Raw genomic sequence first — 20,209 nt, forward strand, 5'->3', positions numbered from 1 at the left:
AACTGTGGAAGTTCTGAATACAAATATTTTACTTCCACAATCATGTGATGCAATTAGAAGAGGTTCTTTTGCAGCAGGTCTGCTTTTCAAAGGAGAACAAAGGATTTACAAGGCAATACATACTGAAAACTACATTACCCTCATAAATGCTGGATGATCTTTGCAGGTAGTAATATTGCTGTAAATCTTTACTTCTCCTGAGATTGTATCATGTGTTCCATTGGAGGAAAAATAAAATCTTGCTTGTGTATCCTCTTTTCTGTTCACGTCAACACTCAGATTATAAAGCAACACTACAAAATAAAATCCAGGGAAAATAAAGGTTATAAATCTTTAAGTGTTGCAATCTTAATGAGTTTCTTCTGACTCACTTCCATAAGTATATTCTGTAACATCCATTTTAAAACGCTCTGCTTAAAAACACTGACATAAATCCATACTAAGAAAAACTTCTAGTACCCTGAAAATTGCTTCATGGCTGTTCCCTAATATGTGCATTTAGATCAGAGATAGTTTATCAGGTTGTATTTACATTTTCTACCCAAATCTATTTATAGAAAACACACTTCAGTTAGTTACAGGGCTGACAGTAACTTACAACAAACACTTAAGTTAAACAATATTTGTCAGCGCTAGTTGACTTCACATTTTTTTCTATTTAAGTTAGCATGGATTGCTATGGTAAGAAGTTACAAACAAGTTTCAGAGCATTACAGATCTATTACTTCTAATTTTTTGCCAAGGGTTAGGTTATCTACAATTTCTACCAGTACTTTTTTATAATTAAAAAGTCTTATGTACAAGTCCAGCAAGGGTGACCCAGTCTGACTGCTCATCTTTCAAAATGAGTATCAGTTTCAAAAGATCTGATAAAGATCAAAAGACACATAACTTTACAGTTCATCACTGTATGTGTTCTCTGTAACATGCTCCCTAAGGTTATTGTCTGTTCTCACCCAGAAGAGTTGAGCAATTTAATTTTATATACCATGTACTTGCAGGGCTGTTTGCAGTTTACAAATAGCACATGACAAGTAGGTTAAAAGCACTCAGGCAATACAGGCAAATTTAGACAGTAAATTATGTTAAATTAATTCACCATGAATATTCCCTCTGAAAGACACCACTTCTAGCAATACCAGTTTTTTGCCAAAAGCAAAATATGCATTATATAAAACACAATACAAGATTTATTTTTCAGTAATTTTGGTGGGACTCCTTTTCTTTCACAAAATGCCCCACAATATGATCAGCTGCTTGAGCTGGTTTGGGAAGCAATGCTTTCTCTCTGTTGCTAAGTGGAAGGCAGCATCCTCCAGCAGTCCCATCTGGTTTGGTCCATGCCTGAGAAGACTGCTGTTAGAGGACATCTAAATATCACCCTTTTAATGCTGCTGTCTCTCCAAGTAACTCCAGCAGTTCTAGCAGGGATGTGCTCTTATTCCAAATTGAACAGAAGTGTAATGGCCTGATGTTATAGGGTAATCATGATATAAAAAAGGTATCCATGCTTTCAGCTTTTCATTTTATACTGAAATCAGATTAATGGTCTATTGAATACCAGCAGCATTATTCTGTAAATAGGTGCATTTGAAATCAGTACAGATAGGGGATTATTTTTCCAGTAGCTTACCAATATAACCAGGTACCTCCCGTCCTCTATAGGTAAAGCATATCTTCAAATTCATACAGGTGGCAGGCTGCTCATTTTCCATGCAGTCCAAATTAGTTCGATTTATTGAATTAGAATGCTTCAAAGAAGCTTCAACAATTATCACTGGTTTTGTTCTAAGAATAGAACAGATATAGAACACAAATAATGTTTAGATATAGCTTACAGAATGTCTGAAAAACTAATCATCCCTGACAACCTATTTTTATATTTTAGAATTATAATTTTAAAGTTATCTGCGTTTTTCAGATAGTTTCAAATAGTTGTATGCAAATTATTTTTACCTCAAAAAGTCACAGAATGATATTTTCATTTTTTTCAACGTGTTTACTTAAATGTTTCATTTGTAGAGACTTCTAGAGCCTAATGAGTGAAGTTGAAGATATCAAGAATATAACGAGGTTAAATTAACTACTGAGTTTCAATAAATTCCACTAAAAAATACAGTTAAATTCAGTCTTCAAAAGTACTGACACATATCAATCTCACCTCAACACCACAGCAGAATCAGAGAAAAATGCACCAACTGCCACATCTGCACAAAAAGAATGTATCAATAACCATAATTTGTCAACAGGAATTACTTCCTAGGCACAAGCATTTTATAGTATATTCACTTTCTGGTGAATATTAAGACACCATTTGTCCTTTATTTACTAGAAGGGATATACTAGTATTCAAGGACGGCTCAAATACTTCTGCCCTGTCCTAAATGCTGCATGCTAATTTGCTGGACTTCCAGATATTGATATGTGATGATTTGATTTCTATTCAACGTTTAAGTGGTTGATACTGAAGGACAACTCAGCTAGGTAGGAGATACTTGCCTTCTTCTCCATCCAGATATTCAATATTGCTATACATGCACATACAAACTGTTTTTTATATAGATAACTGATTTGTTTATGTCTATAACATGTATGAAATTATACATAGAGATAAAAGTATTTCCTTTATTCCAAATGAACTGAACTCTATTCATGCAAGAAGGAAAGAAATATAGACAGTTTATATACCTCCCAAATGAGGCAGCAAAAGTGAATTGTCAGATGACTAAATGATATAAGTGCCTGAGGGTGTTATTGCCAGATTAGTAACCAACAGCCAACCTGTGGGCAGACTACTTGTAACCTGACCTTTAGGCCAGCATTACAAATTAACTTGGATAACATTTCTGTGGACAGAGCCACAACACAAAACATGGCAACTTTGTGCTTTTCCGTCCCCAAGAGCAGGACAGACATACCTGACCTGACCTAACACTTATCTGCAAAATGTCAGAATGTTTTGATGATATGTATAAAGCAATTAATATATACTTGGCACCAAGTTAGCACTACTTTGTCATGGCCACAAGAACTCCACAATGGCCTTAGCTCAATGCTATGAGCCCTAAGTGAGGGTAAAGTATTGTTCACTCAGACTGAGAGTCAAGGAGTCCATGACTCTTGTCAGAATCCAGACTCTGGGAAGGCCAGCAATATATTCAGGTTAGCACACTAGTCTGGACAACAAACATGCTTCCAGTGCCCAAAGCAGCTCATTGTGACATTTGTAAATGAGATGTCTGCTTTAAAAATATAAATCACATTTCTCTTCCCCTTGTGCACTATGATCTCACTATTACATTGTTCTCAGTCCTCAAATAATAGTTAGGTGACCGTGAAACCTGACTGCCTGGCCTCAGCTTTACCTCTTGTTTTTTCTTCCCAAAATATGAGATGTGACATGTCATCTCAATAATAGATTCTGCTTCAGTTAAAAGTATCAAGTAGCACAGTAGGGCTGTTCCCTATGAATTTCTATTCTTTTAAAAATTAAAAGTAAACAAAATTGCTTAATTTACCTTGATAACCATTGTTATCTACATCAATGCCACTTGATATGGATTGTCCAAACATGCTCAAAGAATTACTGACTTCTTTTCCTTGTATTCTCTGAGGAGAAAATGTACAAGAGAAAATTATTCTTGGAAAGCTAATCTCTGAGTTACAATTTCCAACAAAAAATGTTTGCAGAAAAATCCTGATGAACTTAAATCCCATAAATCTTTTTTAAAGCTCCCAAAACAATTTTTTTCTCTCTTACAGATTATATTACGACTGGAAATCACAGATCATGTAAAAATTTTCTGAAGTCTTTTAATGTACTTCAGATGGTCAGACTGTCAAATGAAGGGAAAACCCTCTCAGATTTAAACTTGGGGTTTTTCTGGATTGGGTATTTTGCATTGAAAAAGCATACCTGTGAAAATGATGGTGTTATTCCATCTTTCCTGCCATTGTATATATAAATAGCCCCTTTTAGATTATCTTCATGTGGAGCCCCAATTGCCACATCTGGAAAAACAATTCAGCAATGATCATGGACTAGGAAATATGACTACTGAACAGTTGAAAAAATGCAAATCTTGATGCATGTAATGCCACACCAGATTTACTTGCCTGAATTCAAAGGCAGTGTTGAACACAGATATAAAGCAATCAGAAACAATACAGACCAGCTCAGTAGTCTGATTCTGCCTTAATTACTATGTGTGAAAAGCAACAATCAAATACTGCCATTTTGTCAAAGTCTATTTCTAGCAATACTAATTTTGACCCTTAAGAGGTTAAAAGGTTACCATGAAAGAAGGCAAAATTATCATGATCTTTAAAAAAAGAGGAGAAAACAAGCGTTATATTTATGGAACAGTGATGATTTTCCTGCTCTTCCCACATGGATTAAGTCACTGAAACACAAGTACTCTTATTATAGTGCCCAAAATAAACCATTTATTTTTCTATGAAGTGTCCATAACAGTTAATGATAAGCTTGGAAAGGCATTTAACAAGGAAATGAAGGTACAAAGGGATATGTTGGTACAAAGGGATATGTTTTATGCCTAGATGACCTAATCCCAGAGGGATGTGGCAACTCATAACAAACTGAATGAACGTACCTACTCACCAATCCACCCTCAACAGCCCTTACCAAAAACTCCCATGGTTCAAATAGCCAGAGGCTGTTAACCAAGCAGTGGAGGGAGGGATGGGGAGATTATGTACACCATCTTGAAAGTCACTGTTAATAACTGGGAACTTGCATTTACAAATAAGAAAAAACTGAACTCACTGCTAATCAGAAATAATTTATGCTGCACTGAACCAAAAATCATATGAAGCCCAAAGCCTTTGACTGTTTGGTTTTACAGAGCAATTCTCTGATTGAATCCACATTGACTGAGTCCATACTGTGGTGACTAAACCACATAAAGCACATTATACATCTTTCTACTAGTGAGATGAAAATGGGACAGTCAAGTTGTGCCTGTTAAAATTACACACACATTCTTGAGGTCAGATTCTACACCACCACCTACACCATTATCTTTACAGGGCTGATACTGATGATTTAGATCATTGAAGGAGTTGGCTCTGCTGTGCTTTTTAATTGCTACAGAAAAACGTTTATATTACCAGTTTCTCTTTATATTTTGCTTCCAGCCTTTTTCTTACAATTTTTTTTCTTACTGTCACTCTCCATATTACATCCACTTTTTATTTCAGTATTTCCATAGCAATCTCCCAACGCGAAGGTTAATTTCAATATCCCCATGTATTTAGTATTTACTGGTGAGTATAAAATAAGCAGATTTTGACTCATTTTTTTTGTTTATGATTGTTACAGAATTGTCAAATTATTCCCCAACCTTCGTCTCAGGTATTTAACACAGGATTAGAGATTCCATTTGAGTTACAAAAGTTACAGATTATGCTATCACTTTATGCTCATGCTCGTTCTTAGACAGAACCTAGTGCCTTGGTATTAAACATCAATGACTGTGAAGCAGCTGTTTTTTAAGTCAGAAAAGAAAAGTCAAGTCACAAACCAAAAGAATTCTCAGACTTCCATAATCCTCCTGTTTATCATGACATTCCACTGATCAGAGAGAATTAAACCCAGCAGGTTTTTTTTGTATTCTTACCTTCAAAGCCATCATTGTCTATGTCTCCTAGATTGGCTATGGACTCTCCAAACCTTGCTGCATACAAGTCACTCCCGCTGAGCTCTATGTTCAGCTCTACCATCTTTGCTTCCTGAAGGAAAACAGTCAATGGCACATTAATGGAATATTACTCAAAATGTTAAAACTGCCTTGGATACCAATATATAACCCCACCAAACTTCTTGATGTAGAAGCAAGCATTTTCAAATACATTTTATGGTATTTAGTGTAAGAACAGTAAAGTGACTACACTTCCACTTCTGAGCCTTAGAAAGAATAAAAAGAAGTCTATTGTAATGCATGATCTGTTCAGTCATGTAAATTGCAAAACTGAGGAATACCAGTCTCTTTCCTGACTGGTACCAGTAACTGCATGCAAATGTTTCAGTCCTTGTTTGTTTCTGAAGGGCTTGGTGAGTTTCTCTTCAGCTGGCAGTTCAGTGGGAAGCACAGCAGTGGAGGAGAGCTTGCAAAGAGGCTGCAGGGGCAGGCTGCCACCACCTACAGCTCCTAGGAAACGAACCCAGTCTGTGTGCAGCTCCAGCACTGGTGGGAGTAACTGTGCTACAGCTGACACTGCAGCCTTTGGGGGTGTGCTGTGCACTCCTGCTGGGGCAGCCATCACAGCCCTAATGCTGCTTTTTCCATATCAGGAAATATGGGATTAGAAGAGAGGAAAACTCTTCCTCTTATCCTGTTAAACCAGAACAGCTCTGTTGCCATGTGTTTTTAAGAGAAAATACTTACAGAACCTGAATTAATATAGACATAAACTCTTCCCTCTTCTCTAATGGTACTTTGCATTGGAGCACCAACCAGTAAGTCTGAGAAGCCATCTGAATTCAGGTCCACAGCACAAACTGCAGCTCCAAAGTAAGAACCAAGCTGTGTGCAGACAAGAAATCATTATTATTTTTGCATTTTGATGAAGATGTGCTAGAAGTTATGAGGTGCAGAAAAGTAATAGGATAGATTTACCTTTTTACCCTTTAGTTCAAAGAGAATATCGAATTGCTTCTCAATGCTAAAAATATATGCCTAAAAGGAAAACAAAACACAAGCAGAATTCAGCAAACTGTAATCTGGAACACTTCCCAGTGCTTTCTCTACAGCATGTGCTAAAGAATCAGCAAAGCAATGCTTAGTATCACAAATTACAGCTATCTCCTGTTTCCTACCTGCACCTTCTTCAACACCATAGTTCACAACAATGTTATCCAGACTGCCTACCCTAATTCCTTATTCAACTTTTCCCCCATGAAAAGTCACATCTGATACGTGTCTTTAATATATTAATCTAAATTGAAAGATCATGGTATTTTTGGGGTTATAATCATTAAGCCAATATTATAGACAATTCCTTACTTTACCAATCTGCTCCTGTTGGGGAGCCCCTCCAATTATTTCTATACTGGATGGTGTCAGAAAATGTCCAGCTCCAACAGAATATCCTGCAAATCAGAAATGCACTATTCAATACTGGGAATGCTATGTAACAAAGAAAGAATGGGAGCATATCTTATAAAAGCTGTCAACACCATAAATTATCATGACTCTGACATTCAGACCTCATGCAAATCAGCAATGAAAACAAAACAAAGTTTTTGAAGTATAAGTAAAAGGTCACTACAGACAGTAAGTTCCATCAAGCAGGAAAAAGTGTCAGAAACACTCATTTCTTCCCAAGAACTCAATTATCTGCCATACTTCAAAAGACAATAAAATAAATTGCAAACACCTTCTGCTAATGCATATTCTGCAATTGTTCAGTGAGTCCACACTATTAATACAAATAAAAATTATCCAAGTAGATGCACTGGAATGTGGAAATAATAGATTCAATTGTTACTATTTGACTATTATAACTGGATTTAAGAAAAATTAAATGTAGTGCTACTTCTATGTGCACATACACACACAGAGCACCATGAACACACACATGAAAATGTCAGGAACAAATTGCAAAAGCCTTATTATGCAGTAAAAAACCATTACATCAGCTTTAGTAAATAAATCTACATTACAAAGCATTTCTGTATGTGGAGAGAGATTATAAACAGGACCATATTTTGGTGCAGACATCCAGACACAGAACTGCAAAACAAAGGCTAACACCTTAACCTGTAGCTGCACAAGTCATCCTTACTCTTTCCAGAGTACATTACAGCTCAGAATACAAGACAGATAACATATTCCACTACTCTCGCATTTACTGAATGACTGCTGATGTTCACAGCATGCAGAGGAAATGGAAAAATCATCTTAGATAGATGAGAACAAGCTTTGAATCTTTTGTCAGTGAACATAACTGCCTAGAATTAAAGTTTTCATTAAGCCACCTTTTTCTTTTCATATTTTAAGCTAAAAGAGATGAACAGAGCAAAAAGCCAAACATTCACAAGAATTACAGTAATCACATAGTTCTCATTTTTTTTTTAATGGTATTAAAATGTTTGGCAGGGGAAGGGGAAATCACATAACTGATCCTTTAAAGGCATAGAGAAACGGAATTTTTTTCCAACTCCATAGTTTTGTCCTTTTTACCATCACTACAGTTTTTCACTTTTCTGAAATGTTACTCGCCCTTCTCAGATTTCTAAAAGGAACTGTCTTCTACTTTATGATTTCTTTAAGGCAGTTTAAGTGCCTAAGGTTACTTTTTCATCAGGGCCAGCTGATTTGAAAGGCTGAATAACTTTGAAAATTCCTTTTATAGAAGTCAGCTACTACTCTCCAAGAGACTCTCAAGTAGTCAAGAAAATATTACCTAGTGTTATGTATTACAAATATCTAATTTCCTTCCTTCTTTCAGTTGTCTGGTACACGAACACCCTTGTTTCTTCCAACTTATGGAAAATGCTACAATACTACTGCACATCCTGTAGTCTCTAGTTTCTTAATTATTATTCTTTAACAGTTTAATGAAAAACATAAAGATGCCAATGTCTTGGTCCCTACCAGTGGAAGAACAGAGTAAGTAGATAATGGTATCTACTCACATGCTTGAATTACACTCTGGTCACAATATACTTCCACAACTTGGTAGGGATAATTTCATTCATTACTTAAGGGAGCAAAAACCTCAGACCTCTAAAAAATAATTTGGTAACAGAATCAACCCTGAACAGATTTTTGTCTTCAATAATTATAAGATGGCACAGATGCTGAGGGAGGGAAGGAAGGTACCTTTAAATCCTTCAACCACACTATGGGGTTTCAACCCCATTATGAGGGAAAGGAGCAGAGGTTAAAGTAGCATGAAACTGGAAAAATTCCAGGTTTATCACAGCTGCTACTGTACAGACATACAGATAAGTTAATAGTGTCCTTCTTCACCTTCCTGTAGAAAGGCAAGTTCAGAAGACAAATTCTCTGCTAAGCCAACACGCATCAGTTAACTAGAGTGAAGCAAATACCAGCTGATTTCAGGCCCTGGATGGCCAAGGCAACTAAGAGAGATCACATATGTGTGGAAAGGCCTTCCCTAACCTCTCCTCAACACAGTCCTTATGCAGGTTTTTACCCATTTGCCTGGATCTGGCTTCTGGCTGTCAATGATCTGACTCATTCATTACAGAAATTCTCATTCTTATACTTGTAGAAGCAGAAATCTGGAATGAACTTTTTTCCCTAGAGAAGTGCAGTACTTTTTCTGCTGATTACTATTGGAAAACTGGAGCTTTCCACTCTCTGAAGCTCTTCTTTTGTCCTGTGAAAGGTTAGAAGTTCTACTGGTTGATCTTAGGGATTTCTGCATTTCTGATCCCCCTTTACCAGCCTCTCTCTCTCTTCTGCTTGACTTTCCCAGAGTCACTGTGGCCTTTGCAGGCCCAGAACTGAATTCTGAAGTCTTAGTTCACTGTGTTTCACAATAGCTATTTCATAACATATGCCAACTTCCTATTGTCAGATGAGTGGAATCAGAAACAGGAAATGTTCATCCACGTGAACCGGAACTTTGAATGGGAAAATGCAAAACCCAATGGTCACAAGCAAAAATATTCTTGCTTAGGAATTCAGGAAGGACAGATGAGCTTTTCTCAGTGTAGTGAGAACTCTGAAGCTGCTGCAGTTTTTTTGGCATAAACCTTTACAAACTGTAGCACTAAATTCAGGTAGTAACTTGGATATAGGTACATGAGTAGAACTTCATGGCCTTGGTTACAGATATTCATAAATGAGGTTTGCCTCCTCACATATCCAGACTAAAATATGTTTGGAGTAAAAAAGAAAAAATAGCCATAGAAAAAACATTGGAGGAAAGTTTGTTTCTAAAGGTCACAGCATATTTCCCCTTATTGACAATACAATTAAAACTTCCCTGAAGCTTTCACTGTAAAAATCTTTTCATATTTCTGTTATATGTGAAACCACTGTCTTTTTCTGTGAAAGCTCTTGGCAGCATTGCAGACTTGAGTGAAATGACAACCACTGCTAATCAGAAGCATCCCTAACTTCTAAATCAAGAAATGGTTAAAAGTCAATGGTGAGATGATAATAATAGAAATCCACTGTCTGAGAAGTTTCCTCATAAAAAGAACAGAGAGGAGGACTTATAATTGAATAATATTTAACAAAATCAGAAATCATCTTTAGAACTGCTTCTGGTTTTAATAGTGAAAACACTCAAAAACACTGTGCACTCCCTCCAAGAGCAGCTATTTAGCTTATATTTTAGTAAAGTGTTAAATCCTTTAAGTACCTAGATAACTGCCAAATTTCACTTGGTTATGGGAATCTGTGTAAGAGTGGATTTTCTTTGCAGTTTTGTTGTATACAAACACAGAACCAGTCCAATAGAATGATCCAGGGGCTCCCATTATAATTAAGTCCTAAAAGAAAAGTAAAACAAAGCCATGTTATTCACACTGAAATATTCATGAAAATAAGCAAAACAAGTAAAATGCTCTTGTTTAGATCTCCTGTGAATTCTATGAAATGCTACTGGAGATGCATCTGGCTCAGCACTGGGGTTTACTACTAAATTACAGATAATATTTTCCAGACTTTGTAAAAATACCATTTTTAAAAGCTTTAAACTGTAACAACAAAATACAGCAATTCAGGATATTCTCTTCTCAAATGAGTTTTTCAGAAATTACAATCTTAGGGTGGAATGGAGATTAAATAATAAAGAGTATTACTCTGTAAAGCAAGAAGGCAAGCATTATAACTGTTACATCAAACATATTAAAGAGAATAATAAAATTTCATCCTCTGCTATATCCATGCCCTTTTTCCCGATGAACAATAACGTTGGATTTAGTAAGGTGTAAAAGTATTCTTGGGAATAAAAATTAAAGCCTTACTTGGGAATTATCATGCAAGTTATAGCAAGATTTAATTAAAAATGAATTCAAAAGTGATTTTTCCCTCCCGCAATAAAATACAGCATTGATGTTTGCATTTACACATCCCCTTTTAGATATTATACATAAAAGTATATAAACAGAGAGACTTCTGGTATCTTTAATACACACCTCAATGTAAAAACTAGATATTCCAGCCTGACATGACGCATGGTTTTCTCCATACTTTCGTGCATGAGCTGGGAATGGGCAAGAAATATTAAAAAGGATGAGAAGCACATACTTCCAGAGTTTTGTCACCAGGCTTTCAAGAGAAGTTCAGAGAACTTATGAAAAAACAAACAAACAAACACCTGCCCAAAAAGTTGGTTTTCAGTTCTGCAATAAAACTAAAAACACTGGTTTCTACTAGATAGCCTTTAGGTGCAATATACTATTGTAACAAACTTAAAACACTGTGTATCACTTGATCACACCTGCCTTTGAAATATTGTGACTTTAAAGGCTATACTTTCAAAATTGTTCCATGAATGAAACAGACAAATCACCACATCTGGACACTCTTCCACTCTGTACTTCAGGCATACTCTGACAGGCTTGATTGAACTTGCCCTGCGCTCCACTGGTGCCATGAGGGGTTTGTGTTATGGCAGTCCCAGACATCCTGCTTTCATCCTAGCAATCCAACACTGTCCCAGCTCTGCTTTCCTGCAATTTTTTGCTGACTGCCTGCCATCAGGGTTCCTTTCATTCCATATGCAGATTTGTACACTTAAAGTCTCCAAAGACAAAAAACACATGATTTCACTACGCCTTGTAAGAGTCTCCAAAGCCAGCAGTGAGACATTTGATGGCATTACTCTGTCTGCACAGAAAGATCAGATTGTCAGCTGATCCTTGCATTGGCAAGGCACAGGGCACATTATTGTTCTCCTGGGTGGGTGGTAGATAAGAATGGCAAAGCATGGATGGAATCATTTGGTAGATTCTGGTCTTGCCTCTTATTCTGCTCCTGAAGTTCTCTGAGGAAGAACCCCTGAAGGTCTCATGCCACAGCAGCAGCCTTGGCAGAAGGCAAGTAAGGGACAAGGACATGCACTGTGACAGGCACTGCAGCACCCTTGGATCAAAGGCTAAGGAGCAGGTGGTAACAATCACTAGCAGGTATTTCCGCTGCTCTGCTGTGTGACTCTCCAGAGCAATGACAAGAGTAAAGGAAGGAAGGATGTCCTCTACTGGCCTGGTTTTGAGAAGCACACATGCTTCAGCAATGCAGTCTGGGAAAAAACTACTCTGATGCGTTGTTCCAATTATTTTTTTGCCTTTTGAAATCAGGTTTTCTTTGAAGTGATAAACATCTGTACATCACAAACTGGGCTCATATCATCAGCACTCAGCCTCCAAGCCTTTGGCTACAGAACACCTACTCAGAACAACACAGGCTTTTCACAAACTCTGCACCATTCAATTGTGTATCTCACCCTTCCCTACGAAAGGACTCAAGCCTTTTGCTTACCTATACAGCATGGGCATATGCTGTCGCTCAGCTTAGGTTGAAAATCAGGAGGGATGGTAAAACAAATGCCATGTGGCAGTTTGTGCTCAGTTTTGACGTAAAACACATTTTTCCATCTATGTCCACAAGCCTATGGATATAAAACAAACACAGCATTTGACATGGAAGCCCAAGAAAGTTTGCTGCAGTCTGACAAACAGGCCCAGTGGTTAATACATACAACGATAGATCCGCCCTCCTTCGGTTGCCTCGACAAGCTGACACCCAGCCACTGATTATCCTGCTCTTCCACACACGTCTTCCTACAGTTAACACGACTGAGATGGCCTAGGAGACAAAGACCAGGGCTCTGAACAGAGGGACAAGGTGAAGAACAATGTGTAACAGGTAATGGGAAGAACAATCAATGGGTAACAGGAGAATCCAAGAACTCTGGGGGGACAGTGCAGCAATTTGGGTATGGTGGCTCTGACCTCTGTCTTACACAGGTCACACAGACTTTTTACTTTCTTCTCGAGCAAAGTTATGATTGTGGGTAGCCAAAAGGAACATCCTGGCTCTGAATGTGATAGGCTGGCAGTGAGGGTGCCTTCTCCATCATTACTCAGATAGAAAGTGACATTACATTCAATTCTGGTGAAGGGCTGTCCCTGTAAGTGCTCTCCAGCCTAAATGCTTGCAAGAAACACAAGTAGTACCTGTGAGTGCCACCTAAACTCTAGGCTAAAGCAGACATCCCTCCAACTGTGTGTCTATTGGTAGCACCTTAAAACAATCTCTACTGCAAATGGGTATCAATTAAAGGTTGTACTGCCACCTCTCTTGGGGATGGCACATCATTACCTATGCACATCCTGCATGCTTCTTTCACTTTATTGTTGCAATTATTCACTAGCAGCTCTTAGTGTTAGTTCTTAAGTAGAGTTAATTTTTTAAAACCTTGAGAAAACACACTGAAATGTCTTCTAACTCTGCCCCACAGCTCAAAAGGCCACAGTATTGCCAAGTTAGCAAACATTTGCTTTCTTCTGGAAAGCAGTAGTGATCCCCACAGTAAGGAGAAGCTACACATTTATTCTAAGTTATATAAAGGAAGTATTTAATTGTTAAGATGTTTTTATGGATAAGCATTAATCAAATTGTTGAATCAGTATTTTCTATGCATCAGCATGACAGCTTATGAAAAAAACTTCTTATAAAATAAGGAAACACATTAGGTCATTTGAACAAATTCTTTTGCATAATTTTAAAAACTTTCTCAGATTGAATACAACTACAGGTGAACCCAAAATGTTTGAGGTTTAAGGGTTAGTTTAGTTACCCAGAAGAAGATGTCAGTACAGACCACAGAGTACTAATGCTGATGGGACATTGTTTGCACAGAAAAAAGCCCCATAAATCACACCCCACACCTTCCCACCCCTCACCCCACCAAAAAGCCTGCAAAAATTAACCCACCAAAGAAAACACCTGTGCTGAGAGCAGAACTGGCATTTATTCCTGTCCAATGCATTAGAGAGTTTAAATGAATACATAGATTATCCTCTTGGCTAATGTCAGAGATGACACTTCCATGTGCTGAATATATACTGCTTTTCAGAATCAAGTGTGGAATTTAGTTTTGGAACTGAATTATGCAATGGAAAACTTCTCACTTCCTAAGGGAGACATTTCCATGGTTTACATGAATTATAAAGCACATTTATCTGATTGAAATATCCTCAGAAAAGAAAACTCCATTACACTCCCATGTGTAAAAATTAGTCCTCCTTTAAACTGCACAAGGCACTTCTGGTAATTCCTTTCTAGCAATGAGTTCCCTCCTCTTCTAACAATGACTTACCTGGGACTTGCTTTTATGTGGACTTACAGGAAATGGGAGAAGTAGAGAAGACCAAGGCAATAAATTTAGACCCCAAGAGACTGAGACTTTTTATCACTAAATCAAATAAAACCAGACAATGATGATGTGAGAGATGAGTAAGTTCAGCCTGTCTCAGTGCTTCCTTCCTGTGCCTCTTTCAGAGGTTTGTAACAAGAAAAAGCACCACCATTCTTTGACACTCACTGGATTTCATTCCCCTTTTCCTTTGCTCCAGTATATGTTGATTCAGGATTATTTTGGCCCTCTGCTGACATGCTGCCTTATGTTTCCTCTCTTTCTCTGACTGGTAAGTATTCAACCATCTTGAAATTACAGACTTTCGTGGGAGAGAGAAGCAAGAACTTGACATCCCAGACACCCTGATGAGTCCCTGCTCAGGGTATGACATTATGAAAGCTTTATCAAATGAGAAAATGCAGTATTCTGCATAAGCAACACAGCAGCACTGCATAAGCTCAAGAGGACATGGCAGCTTGGTTGCCTCAGGGAAAAGGAGCACGTGCTGTCATAAAGTCACTGAGAAATAAGTAATTGCCCATGCCTGTGTACATTACACAGCTGGAAGATACACTTCTGCTATCATCCCCTCTGAACACATCCACAGAAACAATGCAACTGCACACAAATATGGTCATAACTTAAAAAGCCACTTCTGGTTTTGGCCTCAAGGATCATAATACAGATGTTTGCAATGTCATCTGAGAAACCAGTTTTATATAACTTGCTCCAGTGCTTTCCATGCCCAACAGCCTCATCACCCACTTTATCCTCCCACACCTCCTCTGGTCCTTTTGCTAACTGATGAAAACAATGAAGTCTGCTGCAAGGGCAATAAGCCTTCTGATATCATGCTCCTAGGTGTCAGGGCCTCAGAGTCTAGTTTTACTCATCCAGGAAGTACTTTCTGTTTTCACAGATCTGATGGGTTTTATCCCTCTTACGTCCCCCAAATGACTCCAACCCAAAACATTTAAATGAGACCCATTTCCATCTTTCTGTAACAGACCTAGGCCCAGAAGATCCCCTGTTCCTTGGAATAGTATGGCTATTTGAAAGAGGTCACTTGCAAGGTACGAGCACTGCAAGCAACATAAAAAAAACATGCTACCAAAACTCAAACTTACTGAAATCAAAGTTGAACAGACACAGCTCTGCCTTTGGGGAAAACCATTAACTGTTCACTTTTCCATTGTAATGATTCAGCTGGGGGAGCTAGAGGGCAATTTGTTCACAGGTTAATTGTAGCAGAGACTTAAAGGAAGGGAGCAAGACTGAAACTGCAGGCAGAGCTTTCTGGCCTTATGTTAAACAGCATGCACTGAATTTACTGCATTCATTTGTAGCTAAAACTAATTTTTTCTTTAGACTAGATGGCAAATTGCACAAATTATTTCCTATATACTTTAGCCAGTCAATCACTGTTTCAAATTTGACAGCAGTGCTATTGAAGAATTTCTGTAACATTTTATATGTTCAAAATTCAATAGGTGAAAATGTATAAAAAACTTCGTGTAAATTCCTCTGCAATAATCTGTGACTACCCCAAACTGATGTGGGCAAGGAATTGAAACTCAAGACTAGAAGATGGACACAGTGTGCTTCAACCTGAAGTACTGTATTTTGTACTTGAAGTTTTGTAACCAAAGAAACTTGAAGTTTGATTACAAGCCTCCGCATCTAACATACGCCATTATTTAAAAATTTTCCAAATACAAATAAATCTGCAGCTTAGAACACTTGACACCATAAACAGAAGTACTAGAACTCAAAAAGAGACTGAAAACTCTTCTATTCATCATTTAGAGAGAGATTTAAAAGTGTCAATGAGGGGCTAGGAAGACGAAGCCTTCCTAGTGTATCTCATTGCTCTTTTCAGCTCTTAAACCAGCTCAGGGCCCACAACATCTTGAAGAACATTAGAACTCTTTAAAGTATGTCTGGATGAGTTATCCCAGATACTGTGATGACTGCAGCATAAGACTGCTCCCAGCAGCTCTTTTGCTATTGAGGAAGCAGATAGGGACTTGTGACATATAAAAATACAACAGCAGTTTTGTACGATCAGAGGCTTCCTAATGGTTCATGAATCCTTCATTAATTAGTAATGGCAGTTTCAAGGTTACTTTGGCGAAAAGGAGTGACAAAGTATTTTAACATATTTATGTCTCCAAGTAATTCACATCCATTTATTACAGAAGCCCAACATTTGGAAAGCCATTTCTATTGCCTGTTATCACCTCTACTTTTTTATGACTTATAATTAGAAACTTACCACCTCAAAGATGTTTTTACCAGAACAAAATGCAAATTCAACTATTTAAGAGCAAGACAGAAACACTTATTTCTCATTATGCCTGTTCAGCAGTGCAATATATTGCCACACATTTTTCTAAGGAAATTCCCTATTCTATGAGATCAGAACCCAAACTTGAATGAGTTAGACAAAGATAATTAAGTTCAGCTTTGTAATTGCAAGTTCCCCAGCATATTTCTCAGACCTCAGATACTATGCCACTTCATTCACATCCCATGTTCCACAGCTGCCTTTGGCTTCTTCATTGACCTCAACGACCTGTTTTACAATACAGCACTTCTTTTCAGCTTCTATTTAACTTCAGAAATACTACAGACAAACCTTAGTGATGCAAAGATGTCATCTTTGCAGTAATGAAAACCTAGTTTGCAAAAATGTGGTATAACTATTATTTTAAAAAGTATGTTGTGTAACCTGCAGCCTTCAATTCTGGGAATAGAGGCCATGTTAAGCTGAGCCTTTGGAAGCACATAAACTTTTTCATATACCTTTTGCCCCATTTCACTAAGAATCCCTTAAGCTATTGAAGAAAACCCCATCATATTATTTACTTAGATTTTGTTTCTCCATTGGCTAAATGAGCAAACTGAGAGGCACTGCAGATGTTTGTAGTTTTCAAAGAACCTGAAACTTTCAACCCTTCCTTTTCTTCCCTCACACAGCAAAGGACTATTTTTACCACCAATCCAGGAACAGGGATTTATTGACTCTTAGCATATGTTACTTCACCACTTTAGTTGACCTCTTAGACTTTTTGCAAGCCTCCTCATAAGAATCAGGCAGTCAGGAAAAAAAACAAGGTCTTTGTAATGTATAACTTTTTAATAGATATAGTATTGGAATGAAATTACTCAACAAAACCCCAAAATACTACTTAGGCTGGTATAAATTTAATTTCCATTCTTTCTAGCAGCAACTGCTTGTTTTTTTCTTATAGGACTGCACGTAAAACACTACTGAAGTACCGTAGGTTTTTGTAGCCTAGTTACAAAATGAAACTCTTAAATTGATTTGTAACAAAAAGGAAAAAAAAAGGATAGAAGGATAGAACCTGTCAGTTCTAAGTTTTACACACAGACATGTAGAGAAATAGTTGTTTTAGCGTTTTTTTTGGTTACAGAATGCTGTAACCAAACGGAGCTCCGCCCTGACAGCCACCAGTTCATGGTGTGCCATTGCTTTGAAATATTTTGATAGCCCTTTTCCCGCGCTTCCCCTTACTGGGGGGTGTGCTCATAACGGATGGGATACTCTTGGTCGGAGGGTGGCACAGTACAAGCTGGGGAAGATTCTCTCCATAGCATATGAATAGCGCCAACAGAACTGTATGCAAATGGCACAGGAAGAGAGCCCAAAGCAATTCACACATGTTCATGGCAACCCAGTGCAAAGCCTTCCCCTTTTTAACAAGTATCAAACGCTTGAAAGTTGAGTAAGTTCAGCCAGTTACATCTCCTAAGTATGGAGACTGTGGAGATAGAGAGAGGCAAAGTTAAATGCAGGACCCATAAACACTGATTCAGTCAAAAATAACTTTGTTCGCCTGAAACTCCAATAAATCTACAAGCAGGGGGAACCCATCAGCAAGACAATTGTGGCTCAGAGTTACTTTAGGGTGGTTTCTATGAAGAGAAGGCTTTGCAGGAGAAAACATGATTTAGGCATACACTTCCACCCTCCCATCCCTGAGCTTATTGCATTCACCCACTGCCCTGAAAGCTGCAGCAGCTCTCCGCAGAGCAGGCTCACACGGAAACTCTCACGGGGCTTCTGACTCGGAGGCTGAAAGGTGCGAAACGGCTGTGGGAACGACATCTGTCACACCTAACTTCCCCAAATCAAGTTTTGGTGCATGTCATCTCTCTTGATGCCGCCGTTACGTCCTCGGGCATTAGCGCTGATCTCGCCCTTTGGCGAGAGGCAGAGCACTCTGCAGTTTACGGCGGAAGGGCCCAGCACACCCCGCAGGGCAGCGGAGCGGAGCCGCGGTGTGCGCAGGGCAGCGGGCACCCTCCGTCCGTCCGTCCGTCCAGTCCCCGGCCGCCGCCCCGCCGGGGTCTCCCCGCCCACGGCCCGCCGCCGACTCACCCAGCTGGAGCTGCTCGCACTCTCCGCTGGAGCTGCCCCCGATCCGGCACCGGAATATGGCCCCGGGCTTGACCACCGACTCGTTGGCGGGCCAGTTGGCCCGGGGCGCGCCCACCACCAGCCTGCGGGCAGAGACGGCAGCGTGAGGAGCCGCGGCCAGGGCAAGGCGCGACGGGCTCCCGCGGGGGCGGCCGGGCCGGGCACTCACCATCGCTCCTGGCCGTGGCGGTGCAGGAGCACCGAGTAGCCGAAGAGGGTCCCGTTGTCCCCGCGGAAGAGCAGCGCGTGCTGCGTGTCCAGGTTGTAGGGCCGCGCCGTCGGCAGGCACAGCCAAAGCAGGAGCAGCGGGGCGGCCCAGCCCGCAGCGCTCCGCGCCCTCCCGCAGCTCCGCATGGCCCCGGCCGACCGGCAATGCACCGACGCCGGCTTCCCGCCTCTCCGCTCAGCGAGAGGAGAGGGCAGGGCAGCCCCGCGCCCCGCCCTGCCCTGGGTCACCCTCCCCGCGGCCCGGGCTGGGGGTGTCCCCGCGAATGGGGGAGTCACACGGGCACGCCGGCGCCTCCTCCCGCGCGGCCATAGCCCCTCTCCCTGCCCGGGCGGCGGGGGTCGGGTTTCTCCCCGCCCCGTCCGCGCCCACGGGGACGCTGCGGAAGGGACGTGGCCCCCGTGTCCCCGGGCAGTGCACGGCCCCGTGGGACGCGACCATCCCGACACCGGCGGAGCAGAGAGGGCCGCGTCCCCCTCGCTTCGCCTCGACACGCTTGGCCGGCCGGGCCGGCAAAAGGGGCAGGAGATACTGGAAACTTATCCTGAAATCTCCCGCTGAGCAGCGGGTGGGCAGCTCCACCCAAGCGCAGGACTGTGTTCTGAGAAAGGAAGTGTAGAGAAGATTGAGTTTTCCTTTTAGATTTAGGAAGAATCCCAGTATTCCTGTGTTGAAGCCTTCCCCACCGTGCCTGTGCTGAAGGGGTATGGCCTGCTGTCCCCCGGTGTGGGTATTTGATTCCTGAAACCAGTGCCGCAGAAACAGAGCACAGTGAGCCTGGCCTACCCATGTAGCGCAAGACTGCTCGCTGCTGATGGCTCCTTCCTTTCACGTGTGGTGTAGTCAGAACAGCACCCCGTCGCTTTTTTTTTTTTTTTTTTTTTTACATTTTAGAGTAACTTTTTCACATTCCTGTTCAGTTCTTCAGTTGCTGACAAAGTTAGCAGCCATGCCTCCAGACAGCAAAGGAACAAAGGAAAATGAGGATTGTGCAAGAGATCTGGTATTTGGCAGACCTTGCAAGGGCTCCCTTGATCTTAGTGAGGAGCTTTTCTGTGTGTTTTCAGCAGTCAGTTGCTGACTCTTGATTTAGCTCATACTGAGTTGTGCTCATCCTGAAATCAAGGCCTTTACTTGTATGTGCAAACCTTGCCTCAATAAAGTCCTTTGAA

At 40.1% G+C, this 20,209-nt stretch overlaps 1 protein-coding gene across 1 annotated transcript in view; it reads right to left on the bottom strand.

Moving 5' to 3' along the window:
• Positions 1-19,165, bottom strand: part of ITGA4 (integrin subunit alpha 4) — a 32,534-nt gene extending 13,369 nt beyond the window's left edge. The window contains exons 1-15 of the mRNA XM_066553609.1: positions 18,981-19,165; positions 18,773-18,894; positions 12,706-12,812; positions 12,486-12,615; positions 11,141-11,208; positions 10,363-10,492; positions 7,026-7,111; positions 6,639-6,698; positions 6,408-6,545; positions 5,640-5,751; positions 3,917-4,011; positions 3,519-3,609; positions 2,162-2,207; positions 1,634-1,788; positions 139-293 (exon numbers count right to left, since the gene is read on the bottom strand). Of these exons, the coding sequence (XP_066409706.1) occupies positions 139-293; positions 1,634-1,788; positions 2,162-2,207; positions 3,519-3,609; positions 3,917-4,011; positions 5,640-5,751; positions 6,408-6,545; positions 6,639-6,698; positions 7,026-7,111; positions 10,363-10,492; positions 11,141-11,208; positions 12,486-12,615; positions 12,706-12,812; positions 18,773-18,894; positions 18,981-19,165 (1,680 nt within the window). The remainder of the gene's footprint in view (positions 1-138; positions 294-1,633; positions 1,789-2,161; positions 2,208-3,518; positions 3,610-3,916; positions 4,012-5,639; positions 5,752-6,407; positions 6,546-6,638; positions 6,699-7,025; positions 7,112-10,362; positions 10,493-11,140; positions 11,209-12,485; positions 12,616-12,705; positions 12,813-18,772; positions 18,895-18,980) is intronic.
• Between the last annotated feature and the right edge of the window lie 1,044 nt (positions 19,166-20,209).

This window comes from Molothrus aeneus, chromosome 7, assembly GCF_037042795.1.
Source record: "Molothrus aeneus isolate 106 chromosome 7, BPBGC_Maene_1.0, whole genome shotgun sequence".
NCBI lineage: Eukaryota > Metazoa > Chordata > Aves > Passeriformes > Icteridae > Molothrus > Molothrus aeneus.